Source organism: Balaenoptera acutorostrata, chromosome 5 (assembly GCF_949987535.1).
Source record: "Balaenoptera acutorostrata chromosome 5, mBalAcu1.1, whole genome shotgun sequence".
NCBI classification, from domain to species: domain Eukaryota; kingdom Metazoa; phylum Chordata; class Mammalia; order Artiodactyla; family Balaenopteridae; genus Balaenoptera; species Balaenoptera acutorostrata.
Genome location: NC_080068.1, coordinates 1,946,860 through 1,962,671, shown reverse-complemented (window position 1 = coordinate 1,962,671; position 15,812 = coordinate 1,946,860). Strand labels below are relative to the sequence as shown.

The 15,812-nt window shown below is 36.0% G+C and overlaps 1 protein-coding gene across 12 annotated transcripts in view; it reads right to left on the bottom strand.

Moving 5' to 3' along the window:
* Positions 1 to 15,812, bottom strand: part of GRIA2 (glutamate ionotropic receptor AMPA type subunit 2) — a 164,772-nt gene that overhangs the window by 35,087 nt on the left and 113,873 nt on the right. For 10 of the 12 annotated variants that reach the window (XR_009008434.1, XM_007184152.2, XM_007184153.2 and 7 more), the window contains 6 exons: positions 9,146 to 9,313; positions 8,783 to 8,887; positions 8,000 to 8,110; positions 6,275 to 6,481; positions 5,413 to 5,783; positions 683 to 881 (listed from right to left, as the gene is read on the bottom strand). Coding sequence is in view for 10 of the 12 variants with exons in the window: in XM_007184152.2 (XP_007184214.1) it covers positions 683 to 881; positions 5,413 to 5,783; positions 6,275 to 6,481; positions 8,000 to 8,110; positions 8,783 to 8,887; positions 9,146 to 9,313 (1,161 nt within the window). In the remaining 2 variants the exon portion in view is untranslated. Of the gene's footprint in view, positions 1 to 682; positions 882 to 1,316; positions 5,784 to 6,274; positions 6,482 to 7,999; positions 8,111 to 8,782; positions 8,888 to 9,145; positions 9,314 to 15,812 lie in introns of those variants that run through there. The other 2 variants (XR_451179.2, XM_007184160.3) reach the window with 2 other exon arrangements.

Sequence of the window (15,812 nt, the reverse complement as noted above, 5' to 3'; positions counted from 1 at the left end):
CAACTGTAAATTATGTAAGATAGATGGAAGTCATGCTTTAACATAAAACGAAATACAACATCCTTTTAAAAATAATCACCTAAATTTAACTATACTTTGCTTCAATTTTGTTCCAAAAAGACAATCAATTTTTTTTAAAAACTAGATTTCTTTGCAACAAAGTGTTTTTCTCCAAAGGAGTCAGGAATCAAACAAAAGGATAGAGATAGTGCTAAGTATAGGGGTAGGGAAGGGAGCGGGGTAGAGACAAGGTTAAAAACAGACATAGAAAACAAACTTATGGTTACCAAAGGGGAAGGGGCGGGGGGGATAAGTTAGGAGGTTGGGATTAACATACACTCTACTCTCTACTATATATAAAATAGACAACCAACAAAGACCTACTGTATAGCACAGGGAACGCTACTCAGTATTCTGTAATAAGCTAAATGGGAAAAGAATTTGAATTATATGTATAACTGAATCACTTTGCTGTACAACTGAAAGTAACACAACATTGTACATCAGCTATAGTCCAATATAAAATAAAAAATTTTAAAAAAACAAACAGAAATAGAATTAGAGACAGGGATGGAAGTTACTTGCACACAGCACCTTTGTGTAGACCATGGGAGGAGGGGCAAGGGGGCACAAAGTTTAATTGCAAGAACAAAATCAGAAGTTACGAAGCAGAATCTCTTACCCTGAAAAATTCCTTAGTGGAGCCAGAGTCTAACGTTCCATAAGCAATTTCTGTTTGCTTAGAAAGATCCTCCGCACTTTCAATGGGAGACACCATCCTCTCTACGGTCAGGAAGGCAGCTAAGTTAGCCGTGTAGGAGGAGATTATGATCAGGGTAAAGAACCACCAAACTCCTCCAACAATGCGCCCAGACAGGGATCTGATAACAAGTACGAAATGGATTTGTAAAGCGAAATGAATGACCTCGTAAGAAAACAAGTTAGCAGTATTATGCAAATATCGATTTATAGCGGAATATTTAACTTTATACTTTTCAATATATCTGCTAGTTGATGAAACTTGAAATTATTAAACCTTCTGGGCAAGGAGTACAGATTTGCTAGATTTGCTGAGACTGCCAGAGGCAGAACTTCAGATTCCTGAGATTCTTTCATAGTTATCATGGCCAAATAGTTTATGGTATGAAACATCGTAACAAGCAATTTCAAGAAATGTGCAAATAATCTATCCAATGCTCATACTACTTTATCCACTCATGACATAAGTAAACGAACAAAAGAATCTAAGATCAACAGCAAAACTCAGAACAATGTTGACAAACAAAATCAAATATTAAAAATAAAAGAGTATGCACCATAGACGTGGCTTTAAACACCGAAGAAACCCCACTTTTAATCCAGCCAATGAAGTTCCAAAACCCTCAAAAAAGGTCCAAAATTTCATTAGGTATTTTTTGTGCAGAAACGTAGGTTTTAGATACAGTACAAGATAAAAATGGAAAATAGTGATACTACAAACAAAGTATGACACAAAATATTCTTCTTAATGAATAAAAATCTGATGCTTCAGGGCATGGACAGATATGACCCTGTTCCTTTGTGCCTCTGGCTTAAGAAAAAAAAGAAAACTCAAGGAGAACAAATTAGACATGTAAAAGTTTGCCAAGATATAAATTCCTAGTTTGAAATATAATAACAATATTTCTGTGACCATAAATTCTTACTTAAAATACTTTTCAAAAGCTTAATTGATTCCCAGTAATTTACTGGTAGATAAACCCTAGGTAGATAAATGTAGACATGTAGATACAGAAAGAGATATATAGGGCATTATTTGGTAAGATTTGGTGGGGTTCTACATATAATGGTATTTGAGTAGTATTAACACACCAATACAATAACTTTTTCTTTTTTGTTCATAACTCTGTTATGCCTAAAAATTAAACCTTCTACAGTGAAGAGGTAACACTTCTAAAAATTTAAATCATGAAACTGTGCCAATTTATGACCTAAACTAAACCTCCTGACAATTAATAACAAGAAATATTTTTGATGAAACATAGATACTACATCAAATTATTAGGTTGTATTTGTAGAATAAACTATTCAAGCAGTCAAGAAAAGGGGTGAAGCTAAAAGTAAAGGTTTTTTTAGATAAAAACATCTGCAGCTAAAATAAAAGAGAAAAAGAGAGAGAGCACACAAGCAATGAAAATATATATATATAATTAAGAGCCTTTACCAGTCTCTAAGAGTTGCAAAGAATGAAACAAATATGATAGAATGGAAAAAAGGTAAACAAGTCTTACTTATATTCTGAAAAGGATATTAAATACATTTTGATTTTGGAGAAACCCTCTGTAGACACAGCCACTCTCAAAATGTTCACTATTTATTCCATCACAATGGAAGGTATAATTATATGACATGTACCCTATACTGAAGAGGGTAGATTCAGTACCTGACTACTCACAGCCCTTAAAACAAAACTGATTGCATGGTAATTGATTTTGATACTATACGTTTCAGGTTTATTTGCAATATATTTGAGAATCATTTTTATAAGTCATTCTGTTCTAGTTGTAAATTTAATTAAATATGCCAGTTTATTTAGAGTGTGTGAGATAACCCACAAAATTTATTTGACTTGTGCATCATTCAAAATAGAAAATTCTTGAGCAATTTATTATTTACTTGTAAGTGTTTTCAAAGGATCAATTATGATTCTGAATGAGTTCCTGAGAAATTTTATGCAGAGGAGCAAATTCAATATTATGTTTCATGGTGACAGACAAAAATGTTTTTCTAATTAAAAATAAAACTTTCATCTCTCAGTATCTGCACTAACGGAGCAAATAAATGCACATATTCTGCCATTTCTTTTTAATCTCTATTAAATAATTATTTTAAAAATGCAATTTTTTAATCATTTGAATCCTTTAAGGATATTGCGGGAAAAAAACAAAAAACAAAGGAAGAAAACCGGAGAATAAGAGTCAACTTTACAACATTTTGCTCTCATAATTCTGTGGTCCTAGTCTTCACAAAACTATAGTTAACATATTCTAAACTTAATTTCAGGCAATGACCAATTCACTTCAATAAACCACTCTATATTAAAATTTAAATGTGTTCTATTCATATAAATAATAGCGTTCCATATCATATTTTACTTGGAAAAAGTTGATAAATATCGTTTAAAGTATTTAAAGAGCATCTCTAAAGTGATCTGTGGATTTCATGCATTATTATTAAGTTATTTTAGATACTAAGCTGCTCTATTCTTTCCTAATCTAGAGTTACCATCATTACATTCTAAAAAATGATAGTCTGGTTCATTTTTTAAAAAATCCTTGAATTTGCCAATATTAGGTAGTTCAATTGGTAAATGCACACATACCATAAAGTGAAAGATACATATGCTTGAAAATTTTAATAAAGTGAATTTTGCTTATATATATACGTATATATCTATTCATATATATTCTGTGGCCAAAAAAATGATAACAAGGAAAAATATGCTATCTAAAATTGATATATCTTACCAGGAAATAAAAATGATTACATGTGAAAGTTTAGTGAGTCATGACTCATGAATGAAATCATAAGTGAAGAAAAAAGATAATATTTTAGGAAGCAGGCTTGTTGAAAATTGGAATGTCACTATGTCATGGTGGACTCTGGGAAAACACAGGTTGTTAAATGTCCCTTGTCCTCCATCTCCTATGTGTCAATATGTTTTCTGCTCCTAGACAAGCACTGGACGCCAAAACAATTACCTTCAGAGCCCTGATGCATGAGGAGTGGGGCAAACAAACCCGGGTCCATCGATGGGAACCCAGGTCAATATGTCCTGTGTCCTAATGAACCTTCACATGCTTCTCCTGCTTATTCAAAAGGCAGAGCATAGTTTGTGGAACCCTAGGATAACTGCCTGATATCTCAGGACTACGGTAACATCATACTTCAGGAGCCTTCTTACCAAAGATGAATCACTTCATTATTTATGAGCCATAATGTTCTCTGAGATTCCAATCTGGTTAGTATCTTCCTCCTTCATCATTAGAAACTTCTCTTTATGTCTTTAAGTTCAATCAGATAAACTATAGAGATGAAACTATGAATCTTATATGTTTTGTCAGAGGTCCTAATTATATATATATATATAGTATGTAATAATAATTATTATATGTTATACATTAAAATTATATATCTATATATGCAATGCAAGTACCATTGATATAGTTCTAATTTAGTGCAGTTCCATAGAGAAGCCACAGGGAATTTGATGGAATTAAGATTGTTCAGCTCCATAAAATTCATAAGAATGTGCCCTGCTATCTGAGAAGTTAAGTCACTGATAATTTCTGCATACATGATATATTCCCTTTATCTTGCTGGGTGGAGTATACAAAAGAGATCGTGGAAGATACAAAATTTTGAGCTTCACATATAGTTTTTTGAAATTAATCACTTCTTATCCCCAAAGTGCTCAAAAACTAAAACAATAATGAAATAGTATTAAAGAAGCCATTGCCTCTGTTAGTTATTAAGATACCCATAGAATCAAAGGAGGGTAACTGAGCCCAAATTAAAATGTGCCAGTAGATCGATAATCATATAGGCTTTAAATGTGAAAGCAATCACATTAGGAAAAGTATGATTTATTCCTCTGAAGAACCAGACATGGCTATCATTCTTAATCATGTATGTGACATGAATAAAGGCAATGTCTGTTTTGTGATATATTCATTATATTTAGGCATTCTAGGGCAGGAACTAAAATATCATAATGAGAATAGAGATGTATGAATTTATTCCATCCTGTGTGTGTATTACTATTCAATACGGCACAAGCGTTTGTAACAATCAGCCATCATTATTACCCACCTATATATTTCTAGATACTTGGAAAATATATTATCATACATTCTTTTTAACCCAGCAACCTAACCTTTTTAAAAAAAAAACAAATTTTATAAATATCTCTCTCATGTCATTTCCGTGAGCTAATAATGGGGGGAAAGAAAAAAGAGAGAGAGATGAGATGTGTGCAAATGAAGTTTTGTCGCTTTTGTACTTAGTAAGGAATGTCGCCCATTTTCCCATATACAGGTCTGTGGATCAACACACAGATGACTGTAAAATGAGAATATGCAGCAAAAACACGGTACCCCTCCAAGAAGGCATGGAATGAAAGGAACCTTATGCATTTTATAGCCTCTCCATGGTGTGTATAATCTCACCAGGGAAATATAGGATCAACGTTCATAGAACATTGCTCAAATATTTCACAGGCTTATGCCGATGCTAAGAGTCTGTCCTTACGAGCCTTACACTGTTTGGACAGGCAGTCGGCGGCTGCTAACTTCTTTACAGTGAATTCATAAACACCATGAATGTCCACTCGAGACCTAAAATGCACAAAGTCGAAGCAGGTGAGTAACCAACCTTGGCGAAATATCGCATCCTTGCTGCATAAAGGCACCCAAGGAAAACCAGAGACTATTAAAAATCCCAAATTCATTAGTTGATTCACTACTTTGTGTTTCTCTTCCATCTTCAAACTCCTCAGTGTGCCACTCGTAGGGGCTAAATCTGCTGACCAGGAATAAGACTACACTGACCCCTATGTAGGCAAAAACAATGCACATCCAAATCTCATAGGCTAAAGGATCAAGAAATGAAAACACTCCCGGTTTGGACTTCTGAGGCTTCTTGATCATGATTGATATCCCGAGGCTCATAAAGGGCTTTGAGAAATCGATCACCTCCTCTCTCACAAGGGTGATGGTTAATGGAGCAATTGCAATATCGGCTTTCTGTAAGGGAAACAAAGGAAAGTAATAGAACCAGGAGTCACGGTCAGAAAGGAATCGTGGTTATGTTATTGGATCAAAGGGAAGGAAAGGAAATCAGGAGAATGGGAATCATTACTTCCCGGGTGGAATCCCAGTAAATACTTAACAGAAGAAAAGCAATTTGTTCCCCAAATATCCCTCCTGTTTATAAATACAGAGTACACCCTTCCGGCTTGATTATGATAACTACATCTGCCTCTACACCTTGGCAATCTTTGAACAATGCATATGGCCCATAGGCTTCAAGACAGGTGAAATGCCTGTCTCCATCTGCATATTTGCTTCTGACTTCATCCTTCATCTTCAAATGTGCACAAGGAAATAAGACGGCATTCCTAGAGTAATGTGGGAAACCCGCAATCTCAGACATTGGTACTTTGCATGGAAGGCAAGCATTCTCTCAACAAGAGTTCAAATGTAATGACTTTATCTTTGAGAAGCGCAGTACTTACCCCATATACAAGTTCTCCAACCATCCCATTCCAAATTTTCGTGTCTGCATCCCTGGCCCCATACTTGCCATCCCCAACAATGGTCAACTTGTACTTGAACCCACAATGCTTGGCTATTTCTGCAGCCAGGTCAACACAGTAGCCCTCGTAGCGCTCATTGCCTTCAAGCATTTCATGATTTTTCTTCATCATAACATACGGAGATTCCTATATGGAAAGAAAGTGCTCTAGTTGATCAAAACAACTGTGTTACTGATCTACACTCATCCACTCAAATCTTCTGGTTTAATTATTACCTGTAAGCCAGAGATGTTGTAGAATACAGATAGTGGAAAATACGACTGGGAAAAAATTAAGCGTAATGCTTCTGATCAAAGGTCCTCATCTATCTTTCATTATATTTCATGCACATGGCTGGCACCTGGCCATACCAAAGTAAACAAGAGACTCGAAAGCACAAACTGTTAGTATGTCCCCTTGTAGTGTTTGTAATCCTAGTGTTTAGAGAGGAATAATGTGGTTTAACATCTGTTTTGGTCAACTCTGGATCCACCACTCTCTTATTCTAAGTCAGGGCTACCCTGACTCCAAGGAACCAGCATTCACCCAAAACCCTGTGTCACTACGAGTTCGAGGATAAGGTTCTTGTGGAAATCAGGTCCATGACCAGTGATGCCCAGACTCAAAGAGTCGTTGCCATAGTGATGTATGGAATCTACCCTCTCAGACTTGAGAGCTCACTTCCTCTATGAGATAGAATACCCTAGAATTATGCTACACGGATAGCTAGGGAGTAGAATCCCCCCCGTGAACACCATAAAAAGGAAGCATGAAAACATGACTCAACACCAGCCCCCAAAATTGTCTCCACTGGAAAGTGGCACTGAGGATATTTGGGGTTCAGTGAGATAGCTCCTCTCAGTGGCATGATTCAGGTAAAAATCCTCAAACGTCTAGCTTACATTTATTAAGACTTTTCCAAGTGCCAACCAATGTTCTTATCCAAATCCCTTATTAACCTATGTTTTCTTCTCAATATTGTTACCATAATGAATCTCACAAATTCACTACATCACAACTTAGTAAAATGAAATCAGACTGTTCTGCTGCAAAATCACATATTTCCTCCATTTAATTTCCCCAACAGCTTCTTGTCATAATCGACATCTGCCGTCCATCTACCCAAAGCCTCGATGTTCAAGATCTAGTTCAGTTTTGTCTCATCCAGCCAATATACTTTCACTTAGCACTAGCTATGTGCCAACTACTGTGTTGAGACTCAGAGTTAAAAAGAAGGGAGATCACCCTTGTCTTTCAGGAGTTCATCTTTCCATACGAATATAGAGAAGTTGACAACATTATTAAACCAGGTAACAAATGTAAGGACAGAATGGACCCAGAATCGTGTGGGAGTGGAAAGGTAAAACATGGGAGGAATACAAGGAAGGCTCTTCCAGACTTGCCCTAGGTGTCCACCCGTGTGAGCACCAGTTTACCAATTATCTGTGAAGCCGAAGTTCAGTCTTGACGAGGATAAGACGTATTCTGAGTGCTGTAGCTCGTGTTTGTGAGTCCTTCTGACAGAATAAGCATGCAGCAAATGACTAAAACATTCAAAAGCATCACCGTATAAGTTATTCTCCTAAAATATAAGCAGCGATTCTAGTTGACAGATATTTTTCTTAAGAAAAATAACGTAAAACAGAGGCATATGTAGCTAATTACCAAAATTGTAGTGACGACCACAGTCTTATTCTCAAGCCCAGAAGTATCGTTTCCAGAAGGGAGTTCGGTGAGAGTAACAACCATTTTGTCGACTTCGCTCCAGTACCCGATCTGCAAAAGGGTACAGAAGGCGGGCACCTGGACATATGACCTTCCTACTGGCAAAGCACTGAGTTATTTTCAAACCCATGTTTGAATCTGAAATTACACCTACACTAACTAGGCTTGTTCTAAACAGAGATGTACCTTTTATGCATGTGAATCTAATAGGAATAGAAAGAGACTATAAAAATAAACAAAAACAATTCTTAGAAACGGCTTGTCTCTTCATGTTCACTTTTCATACTCTCCAAGGGTAATTTGTGTGGGAGTGATCATATAGAAACATAAATAAAATCCAAACAATGGCATTTCAGTCATAACAGACGAAAAAAAAATGTTGACTTGAACAGTTACATTCACATTTGCACCAGCTATGTTTGGTCTCCCAAACCATAATCTTTCAGCAACAGTTCTTTTTCTTCTCATTAAACTCTTTTTCTACTTCTGTCTAAAAAAAAGTATAACAGTTTTATTTATTATATCTTAAAATTACATTTCAGGGTTACTTACCAGAAATAAATAGAGTTTATTTAGAAAACATATTTTAAAATATATGTTTCTGGAAGTTGTTGAATCCAGCTATGTGAATATATGTCTCCAGGATTCTGGAAGATGAGGTGATGGGTTCACTAACTCACCTCCTCACACAGAGAGAATGCCTTCAATTCACTAATGATTTACCTTCCGTGGCCCATTCGTTTTGAGCTCCATGATGTTAATTGTATAATTTATTCTTTTTCCATTCTGGTCAAACTTGATATTTCCTGAGAGACCTTCAACCTGCACCTAATGAGGAAATGGGAAAGGAGCACAATTATAATTTCACTTCCACCAGATACAGAGTGGTTGACCAGATGACTCTCCCGGGATGCAAGTCAAGAAAACGACACTTATTAGGCTTCTGCTCTTCAACCTACCTTTATGTAGTTAGGAAGTAATATTCCCTCTTTATAAAACAGAAGGTATAAAACAAGAATGACTAATTCAGCAGGAAAAAATAGTGGCCATCGTTAAGTCACATTACAATCATTTTCAGTGACTGACCTGTTTGAGGGCCCTTTCTATTTCTACCCCTTGTCCCCAGGGCACAGCTGGGTTTGCCAGACAGTCTCCTGCATTCCCCCTTCGGGAGATTTCAATTCTCTGCTTCCGCAGGTTTCGAAAAGCTTCAGTCATCACTTGAACGGCATCATAGGTCAGAGCAGAAGTATACTGAAAAGTACCACATACATTTCATAAGAATGGGAGAAAATTCAGAGGCTCACTGTACACTGGCAATCAAGACTCCAGTTGCCCACCATACATACCATATCAGGGTCCAAGAATTTAGGCACAATTTCTATCTCTAGAAACCTAAGAATGTAAGAGGAGTAGTATGGAATATTGGAACTATGGACTGTCCCTTTGATTCTAAACATTTTCAATTATATTAACATCTCATCTATTTCAGGTGAGACTTTTCATAATAATTGTGTCGATGTTTTCACCTTTGTTTTTGTTTTTCTAACTAGTTTCTCATTAGAGCATCACTTTATGGCCTGACCTGGTGATACAGGAAATTATGAAATTAACAAATCAATATTTCTCCACTGTCTAATGAGAGATTCATCTGGCAATATGGAAAGAATACTGATCATTTTGGGGATCCTTAATCTCTAATTCCACCCTAGTGATGCTCATATAGATCTGCAGTGATCTTTTGAGTGTTTGTTTTTAAACTCTCCTAGATGATTATGATACTCAATTAGAACAACCAAACTTCATGATTTCTAGGTCCCCTCAGGCTTCAATAATCTATGATAATACTGGTTACAAGCTTATGGCATTCAGATCCCAGTGGGGCAGCAGGATTATTTTAGGAGCCTGGGGCCAAGCAGAAAAAAACTACTACCAATACATGTGTACTAAGCACGGTCAGGGGCTGGATAAGTATTATTATGGCATGTGTATATACTGCCATTTATCTACGTTTGACGCTTCTCTCAATAATGATAAATCACATTTTAACATAAAAGCTTTAATTACGGCTGAGGAAATGTCTGTTATTCAGTATTTTTCAGTCTTTAGGTAACAAAAGTACAGTGAAGCTGGGGGGAAAATGCCATACCATACTGATTTTGTGACACTCTAAAATTTTTGACCACAAATCCAAAACAGGACCTCAACATTTCCAAATAATCCTCCTCTTTCTTCAGTAACTTGGTTCTTCCACTCTCAAAAGTGACTATTCTATACCTTCTTTTTGTCTTCTCTGTACACTTCTATACACTTCTCTTTCTCTCCTGCTGACTCCCCTGCCTTCCCGGTCACCAAGAAAATAGAAGCCAACAGACAGAACCAACTGATCTTTCCACCAAAAACTACCAAGCTCCACCTTCCCTCCATCTCCCTCCTGAGCTGGCATCGCTCGAGGTGGCCACTCCCCTTCCTCAGAACAGCCACTCCAGCCTCACACTGACCCCACCCCTCATGCTCCTGAGGACATTTTTTCTGCCCTTATACCCTCAATATCCCGCATCAGCCTTTTTTCTCTATTGGATCATCTCTATTAGCAATTCTACTGCTCCAGTATCTCCTACCACAAGTAAAAGAAGAAAGAAATAGCTAGGTAGGTAGATTTGATAGATAGGTGGATGACGATGATAGACAGATAATAGACAGATTAGATAGATAGATATCGACCGATATAATAACTGCTTTTTAGGTCCATATCTCCTTCCAATTTCCACCATCTTTTTCTGTTTCCTTCACAAGAACATTTGTTAAGACAGATTTTCTAAATTTTCCATTTCACATCACCCCCTTGCTTGCTCTAAGTGATCTCATTTAGTCCATGGCTTTAAATTGCATCCATACACTCGAACATGACTTCCTCAGCAGTGCCCTTCCTGCCCAGCCCACCCAATCACTCTCCTTCATGGGACCTTGTTTATTCCCTTCATAGTCTCTACCAGCATCTGAGTATCTTCTTCGTGCATTCTTTGTCTACTTCATCTCTCCTCCCCACTAGAATAGTTACTCTAGGGAAGCAGAAAACTTATGTCACCACTGAATTCTCAGAGCCCAGGGCACAGTTGGGCACACTGAAGAGAATTAATAGGAAGGAATGAAAGAGGAAGGAAGGAAGGAAGGCAGGCCAGAGATCTTGATACTGATTCTATCTTTATGGGACTCACATTGCCTCCCAGTTCAGTGAAAAGATACAGAAACAGATAATTGCAATATATCATTAGAGTGTTATAAATCGGTCCAATGGTGGATAGATGCCTGTGTTGTTTATTTTTAATATGAGAGATGGTACAATAAAGCAAATGAGAAAGTAATTTATGTGGTATGAATTATCCTCTCCTCACATCCAGAAATTGTTCCGAGTTTTTAATGCTAAAAATGGTAATGTGAAGTTATCACTTAATCTTTGCATGAAATAGTTTAGTTGAATCAGTTTCATTTTATCCCATGAATGAATCAAATTTGATGGGAAATGTGGTAAGAAGAAAGAAGAAAAAGAAAATGATTTTGAGCCCGCAGAACTGTGATTGATGCTGTTAACTGTGATAAGATATTCACATTTACTGCTAAATTTTCTTAAGCGATGTCACTGCAGGCCTATTCGTGAGTCCTTCTTGACAAATCTAGATTATCTCCTGGATGGCTGCAGTTAAGTTTCCTGGAAATACCTCTACTAGATGGATCTAAATAAAACCCATCACTATTTTTTCCAAAATCTGCAACCTCTTCCTTCAGACTGTACATGCAAGATATTAGCAAAATATACTGTGTTACATATCCATTTAGGCAACTTATATTCCTGGATTGAAAATGTAATTTTCAATTACTGGGAACTTATCCTGAGAAAATATTCTCAAATACAGAGAATTTTCACACAAGATATTCATTTCAGTATCATTTGTAATATGCAAAAATTAGAAGGAACCTAGATTTCCGAGAGTAAAGGAATGTTTAAAAACTATGCTTTCTGGGACGTCCCTGGCAGTCCAGTGGTTAAGACTTCTTCCAGTGCAAGGGGTGTGGGTTCGATCCCTAGTCGAGGAGCTAATATCCCACATGATTCACAGCCAAAAAACCAAACCATTAAACAAAAGCGATATCGCAACAAATTCAATAAAGACTTTAAAAATGGTCCACATCAAAAAAAAATTTTTTTATTTTTAAATACACTATGCTTTCTGCCTTGTGGAAGTATTATGTAGCCCTTAAAAAGTTCTACTAATAATGGTTATGTAACAATACAAATAATGTTAGCTATAAAATAAGTGAAAAACAGTATTACAACTAAAGTTTTTTCAACAAAAAGTGAGAGTAATAAACAATGGTTATATCCCTTCAACAAAAAAAGGAAAGAAAAATAAACAAAATGGTTAGAATAACAGGGAGGAAACATACATGATATTTCTTTTCCAAGTATTCTACAATAACCATGTACCTTTTTTAAAAAACTGTGTTATATCAAAAGCATTGTTTTAAGTCATATCTACTTAGGAAAAGACTTCTTGGAGAAATAGAGATATCACATCAGCTTTTTTCTGCCTCACTTATATGACTGTCTCTATTCTCCTAGAGGAAAAAAAATAGTTTGTTTTCTTATAAAGCAATCCATCCACTGCTAATTTAATTCTTATGATGAAGTTTAGGTCACTGAATCAGAAACAGAAACCTGTATTGCAGTTTGTATTTGAGAGTAATGATCATAGTTAAAAGGCAGACTCTTCCTTCAGTTACCCTGCTCACATTACTATGAGAAATCTATAAAGCCATCTGCAAAATGTTTCAGAGGTCTATAAATGTTGGTGAACTACACTAAAAAATAAGATGAGGTTGAATGAACTAAAAGTATTTAAGTCCACGCAGTGTGTGATCATTATGACTCAGGGCATGAGCTCACTAAGAAGAAAAATCCTTCCAACCTTTTTCAAATGTTCAGATCTAATCAAGTCTCAAGCCTATTATCACTGTAAATTAAAAGTCACAATCATACACACAATTCAGGGCTGAGAGAAAATCAACAGCTTCTGTATCCGTACCTCCTTCTTGTTTATGTTCTGCACATGTGGCTCATTTATTTTTCTCAACAAATATATCACATTTTTGATTGGACAGTTAAATATTTCAGTTTTATTCTACCATTCACTAAACTAGATGTAAATTCATTTGAAGGGAACGTGATGGCGATGTAAAAGATCTCCTTCTTCGAAAACAAATGCATCATCTCTGCCCTGACGTTTATGTTCTGTGAAATCCCTCAGCTGAGTTGGAAATTTATATCTCAATGGGGACCATTATGTTCTGTGATGCTATATCACAATCACTCTTATCCACACTTGAAGAAGAAATCTGGGAAAATATTTTTATGGTCCATTTTCCAAATGTGCTTTTTATTCCATTTCAAATGTATCTTTATTGAGACTTATTTTTCAAAAATAAAATAAAATATGTATTTTATTCAAAAATAAAATAAAATATGTATTTTAAACATGTTTGTTATGCCCAATAGTCATCAGATATTATTCAATAATGCATTACTATAATCACTGATACCTGAAAGGGTAGTCTTACAGCCAAAAAAAAAGAGGAGATGAAAAGGAGTTCTATATACATTTCAAATTTAATGAATATTCAAAGAGGATAAATAGGCTATAATATAAAATTTTATGGATCTTCATAATGATAGCACTTATTCCAAAACATGTATTACCTACACAGTGTGAAGACAGAAAAAAAAATACCATTCAAAAAGGAAGTACTAGGCTTTAGCATTATGAAAGTGTTACAAAATTTCCTATGAATGGTCACTTTCCAAATATTCGTTGACACTTGAAATTGAACTGAGTATAGTTTAGAAAGCATGGAATACAGCATCTTCTGATCTCTATCAGGGCTGCCTCAAGTCCTGATTTTACCATTTACAGCTCTATTGCCTTGAGCAAGTTAACTAAAGTATCAGTGTCCAAAGTTTCTTATCAATAAAATAAGGAGGACAATGTCTGCTCTACATCATAGTAGTGTTGGAAAGGAAGGTGAGGGAGAAAGGAAGAATTCATGTTGACCTAGTTCTCTACAAGCCAAACCTGAGTTGGATAGTTTCCTAGTAAGTCCTTTAAAAAAAAAAAAAGAAAGAAAGAAACAAAAACCTCTATGCAACAAATATTTGCATTCCAATTTTATAGGTGAAGATTGCAAGTTACAAGTTATATTTTTCTCAGGGTCACAAAAATATGTGACAAAGGTGGAGGAATTTGAACCCAGATCTCTGCATTTCTGAAGTAATGAGGGTGACTGACCTTCCTGCTTTGCCTGGGCCTGTCCCAGTTTTGGATCAGAAAGTCTGGAGTCCCAGGCACACTGGACCTGTTGGTCCCCTTATTGGGCAAATTCCACATCAAATGAATAAAGTTACAGGAAAGGAGAAGCCGGATGTGTTGAAAAATATGCTAAAAATGCAAGTTATTAACCAGCATGTTTGCCTTCTTTTTTCCTTTTATTACGATCTAACTTGTTCAAAACTAGCTCGTTTTTACAACATTTTGAAAACTGCCATCCTGATCTACAAGAGCCTCGGATCCAATAAGTTCAGAAGATGATTCTCATGTTGGCATACTAAAGGCCCTGAGAAATACTGCAGTAACAATTCCAGTTTAACTTTGTTTGGTCAGCATTGCCCAAACTAATTACCATTTGAACATTTTCCTTAACAGCAATTACTTTCCATAAAAATAGCGTTTGTGTAACATACTTTGGGCTGTAAGTTTTCTAGACTGATAAATTTTACATAATCATTTAAAAAATAGCATCAATTATTTAGTTAAAATTATTATCAACAGAATGATATCTCCCTAGAGAATCTTACACAATATAACAATTCTCAGTTTCTCCATTACAAAATTATCAACATAGTCAAAAATGATGAGCTCTAGGAAAAATAACTAAGCTCATAAGAAAATTTTAGAAAGTCTTTTTTTTTAAACTTCTTGGCAATGGTCTAGAATCAACTAAAGCCGTAGAAAAGAAAAACATTATTATGAAATACATTATAAACTTAAAATTATTCACTTCTCTTCATTTCAAATTCAACTGAAGTCTAACCTCTGGAAAAGACCTGTCTGTGATAAGGTCATTGTTAATTTCCTCTAAGCCTTTTGAACGTGTGACCTTTGTAGCTTCACTGCATAAAACTGCAAAATCTTCAGTAAGACTAAACCTCACTGGAGCAACAGGAGGTCTCACTCATTGCCGGTGGAAACACAAAATGGTATATGGCTACTTTGGGAGACAGGTTGTTTCTTACAAAACTAAACAGACTCTTACCATATGATCTGCAATCACACTCCTTGGTGTTTATTACCCAAAGGAGCTGAAAGCAAACGTCCACTCAAAAACCACCGCATGGGTGTTCATAGCTGCTTCATTCGCAATTGCCAAAACTTGGAAGCAACCAAGATATTCTTCAATAAATGAGTGGATAAATAATTTGGGGTACATGCAGACAATGGAATAAGATCATCGCTACAAAGGAGCGAGCTACCAAGCTACGCAAAGACATGGAGGGACTTTAAATGCATATGACTCAGTGAAAGAAGCCCATCAGAAAAGGCTACAGACTGTATGATTCCAACTATATGACCTCCTGGAAAAGGCAAAACTATGGAGACAGTAAGAACTACGGAGACAGTCGTTGCCAAGGGCTGGGGGGAGG